At 37.4% G+C, this 1,812-nt stretch overlaps 1 protein-coding gene across 1 annotated transcript; it reads right to left on the bottom strand.

Annotated features, from left to right (window-relative positions):
• Positions 1-233: 233 nt before the first annotated feature.
• On the bottom strand, positions 234-1,270 carry LOC108983573. Its single transcript, XM_018955251.2, has one exon. The coding sequence runs from the start codon at positions 1,079-1,081 to the stop codon at positions 449-451; it is 633 nt and encodes a 210-aa protein (XP_018810796.1). The 5' UTR covers positions 1,082-1,270; the 3' UTR covers positions 234-448.
• Positions 1,271-1,812: the final 542 nt, after the last annotated feature.

The raw sequence follows: 1,812 nt of genomic DNA, 5'->3' as shown, positions 1-1,812 counted from the left end.
TTTATAGATTAACGCATAAAATACACTATCGAAACTTGAATCATCATCTTGAATCGAAGATATTTTTTTCCCTTTTACATTTGCTATGCAAATTAAGGTCTTAACAGTTTAATGTTTCCACTTCAAGCTCTTTCATGAATGATGAAATAGCTTGATGAAATAGCTTGTTACAGTAGCAGTTGCTGCTATTGTGGCCGACTTATAATAATTGTGGCGAAACAGTGACTATTGTCACCAAACAGAGACTATTTTGATCAAAAGTAGAGAGCTTCAAATAAAAAATAAAAAAAGGAAAATGGAAAAGAGCACAACCCCGAAATTTACATAAAATATGGTTTGAATGATGGTTTTGCAATGGACACCAACAAGTACATAATGTATATACAATTTCATAAAAACTTTTCTTACAGAATACCAAAGCCTAATCCTCTAAAAAGTCTAAACCCAATTACCACGCAATACAGCTTGAGCTGTAGTACCTTAGATCTTTTGTACATGAAGTAGTATTCTCCCATAATCTAACGACGTTGCCGTTTAGCACCCTCAAGTCCTGATACCTGTACCAGCCCTTCTCTCCCGTTCTCGTCCTCAGCTCTCTCTCCCAACTCTCCCACCACTTTCCAATACCGTGGCACACATCCCCACCCCTCTCCTCCCAGTGGTAGTACTCATCATTAATCTCCCCCGCTTGCTCGGCGTTGCCTTTCAGATCAGCATCCTCACCGTACACTGCAACAAACTTCGTGCCCTTGGTCACCTCGTCAAGTCCAACTTCTCCGGCCAGTATTCCGGTGGCCGGAGCTGGAGCTGTTGGCACGTCAGCCGAGACTTTGGCGACCGATGTCTCGGGAACCGGCGCGGGCCGAGTCGGGCTTCGATCATTTCCATGAGACTGTTTAGAGCCGCCGGATCTCAGGCAAACTGCTGACGCAATGATACCGCCAGAGGTTCTGATCTTCCAGAAGCTAAAGGCGGCGGTTAGGACGGCGACCCACGTCCATAGATTATTAACGGCGGTTAGGAAGCCAAGGCTCAGATAGTTAAGAGCGAGCGCTTCAAGAGGAGACTCCAACACGTTCATGTCGAAGGAAAACCTTAAAAGAGTCCTCTGGGACTTTGGTTTTTGGTTTTGTGGGCGTGCTTGGGGGAATAGAAGAAGGAATACGAGGAGGTCTTAGCTAGGTCTGCTCTGGTAAGGATTTTACGGGGGAGTTGAGACATAAATAGCAACCGCTGGATGGGAATGTAGTAGTTGGGGATCTGACGGAGATGCCGAGAATCGAGAACTAAGATGCCAATTGCTGAGTCAGATCCAAAGAGTGATGCTACAGCGGGGGCTCCGCTGGGACTGTAGCATTATTTTATATTTATTTTATCTAAATAATTTTTTATATAAATTTTTTAATATTTTAAAAAAATAAAATAAATTTAAAATATTATTAAAAAAATATTTTCTTAGTTAGAAAGTTAAAAAATATATACTAAAAAACAAAAAATCTACTCAACCTCCTACTATTCATACAACCTCCACACTCCGCATTATTTTTAATTTTTATTATTTTTTTCTTTTATTAAATATTTATTATATAAATAATGAATAAAAAATTTAAAATAATTTAAAAAGAATAAACTTAAAAAAAAATTTAAAAAAAAATATTAAAAATTTAAAAAATTTAAAAAAATGTGGAGTGTGGAGTGTGGTGAAGGTTGTGTAGCAAAACTCATTAAAAAATATTTTCTTAGTCATGATTTTTTATTTTACTTCGTGATTAAGAAAATATTTTTTAATTATATTATAATTTTTTTTAAATA

The sequence above is a fragment of the Juglans regia genome, chromosome 10 (assembly GCF_001411555.2).
Source record: "Juglans regia cultivar Chandler chromosome 10, Walnut 2.0, whole genome shotgun sequence".
NCBI classification, from domain to species: domain Eukaryota; kingdom Viridiplantae; phylum Streptophyta; class Magnoliopsida; order Fagales; family Juglandaceae; genus Juglans; species Juglans regia.
This window is presented reverse-complemented; position numbering and strand designations above follow the sequence as displayed.

What these genes read in the sequence shown, in the direction of transcription:
- LOC108983573 (XM_018955251.2), bottom strand. Translation starts at nt 1,081, where the DNA reads ATGAACGTGTTGGAGTCTCCTCTTGAAGCGCTCGCTCTTAACTATCTG.